A 1,311-nucleotide genomic window follows, 5' to 3' on the forward strand; every position below is an offset into this window, starting at 1 on the left:
CAAACCTATGAATAAGAAGTAGCTTTGATTATATTACAAGGTTATTTTTTTTTTAATATGGGCTGGGGGGAGAGGAGGGGAGAAGGTCACTTTTCTTGGTCTTGGGCTTTGTTCATACTTTTGTTCCATGAGAAGACTTCTCATGGAACAAAAGTATGAACAAAGCCAGATGGTAAGACTTTCCATCTGGCTGTAGTAACCCAACAGTGGATTGATTAACTGATAGAAATCAAGTTCAGTATTCATCAGATTGACCACGGTATTATGTTTCTCTGAATGTCTCATTGATGACATATACAACACATTCTATGAACACAAGACCTGTAGGCATGAAATACGTTAACCAGTTTCTTTGTGTGTCTTCTTCTCTTCTCAGTAACCATGGAAGAGCCAAATATCACCAGAGTGACAGAATTCATTATTCTTGGGTTTTCTGAATTTCCAGATCTGCAAATCCCTCTTTTCCTTCTGATTTTACTGATTTACATGATCATCCTGATGGGGAACCTCACTATAATAACCCTGACATGCCTGGACCCTCGTCTGCACACCCCCATGTACTTTTTCCTCTGTAACTTGTCCTTCCTTGATATCTCTTACACCTCAGTCACCCTCCCCAAACTGCTAGATATCTCCCTAAGAAAGAGGCAGCATATTTCTGCAGTTGGGTGTTTCACACAGTTATACTTTTACTTGTTCCTAATAGGTGTCGAATACATTTTGCTTGCAGTCATGGCTTATGATCGTTATGTTGCGATATGTCACCCTTTGCGTTACTCTATGATCATGAATTGGAAACTCTGTGGAATGATGGCTGCAGGGACCTGGATCATGGGCTTTGTAGAAACAGTGACCCACATTATACTTATATCTCATTTCTCTTACTGTGGGTCCAATGTGATTAACCATTTCTTCTGTGATCTCTCAGCATTGTTGAAACTCTCCTGTTCCAGCACCTCCATCATTGATCATGTGACCTACATCATGGCCGTGTTTGTAGAGCTGCCTTGCTTTGCCTTAACTTTGATATCTTATGTCTACATCGTCTCTGCCATTTTGAGGATCCGTTCCACAGAGGGGAGACGAAAAGCCTTCTCCACCTGCTCTTCCCACCTCACAATCGTTCTTCTTTTCTATGGGACTATCACGTGCTTGTATGTCAGACCATCATCTATGCAGTCAGTGGATCAAAACAAAGCATTTTCCGTACTGTACATCGCTTTTGTTCCCATGTTTAACCCTGTGATTTACAGTCTAAAAAACAGAGAGGTGAAAGAAGCCCTGAGAAGACTTTTCAATAGATATAAGTAA

The 1,311-nt window shown here is 40.8% G+C and overlaps 1 protein-coding gene across 1 annotated transcript; it reads left to right on the forward strand.

The window, feature by feature from the left end:
* The first annotated feature begins 381 nt into the window (after window positions 1–381).
* LOC115457415 (olfactory receptor 1009-like) lies at window positions 382–1,311 on the forward strand. Its single transcript, XM_030186832.1, has one exon. The coding sequence runs from the start codon at window positions 382–384 to the stop codon at window positions 1,309–1,311; it is 930 nt and encodes a 309-aa protein (XP_030042692.1).

This window comes from Microcaecilia unicolor, chromosome 14 (assembly GCF_901765095.1).
Source record: "Microcaecilia unicolor chromosome 14, aMicUni1.1, whole genome shotgun sequence".
Lineage (NCBI taxonomy): Eukaryota > Metazoa > Chordata > Amphibia > Gymnophiona > Siphonopidae > Microcaecilia > Microcaecilia unicolor.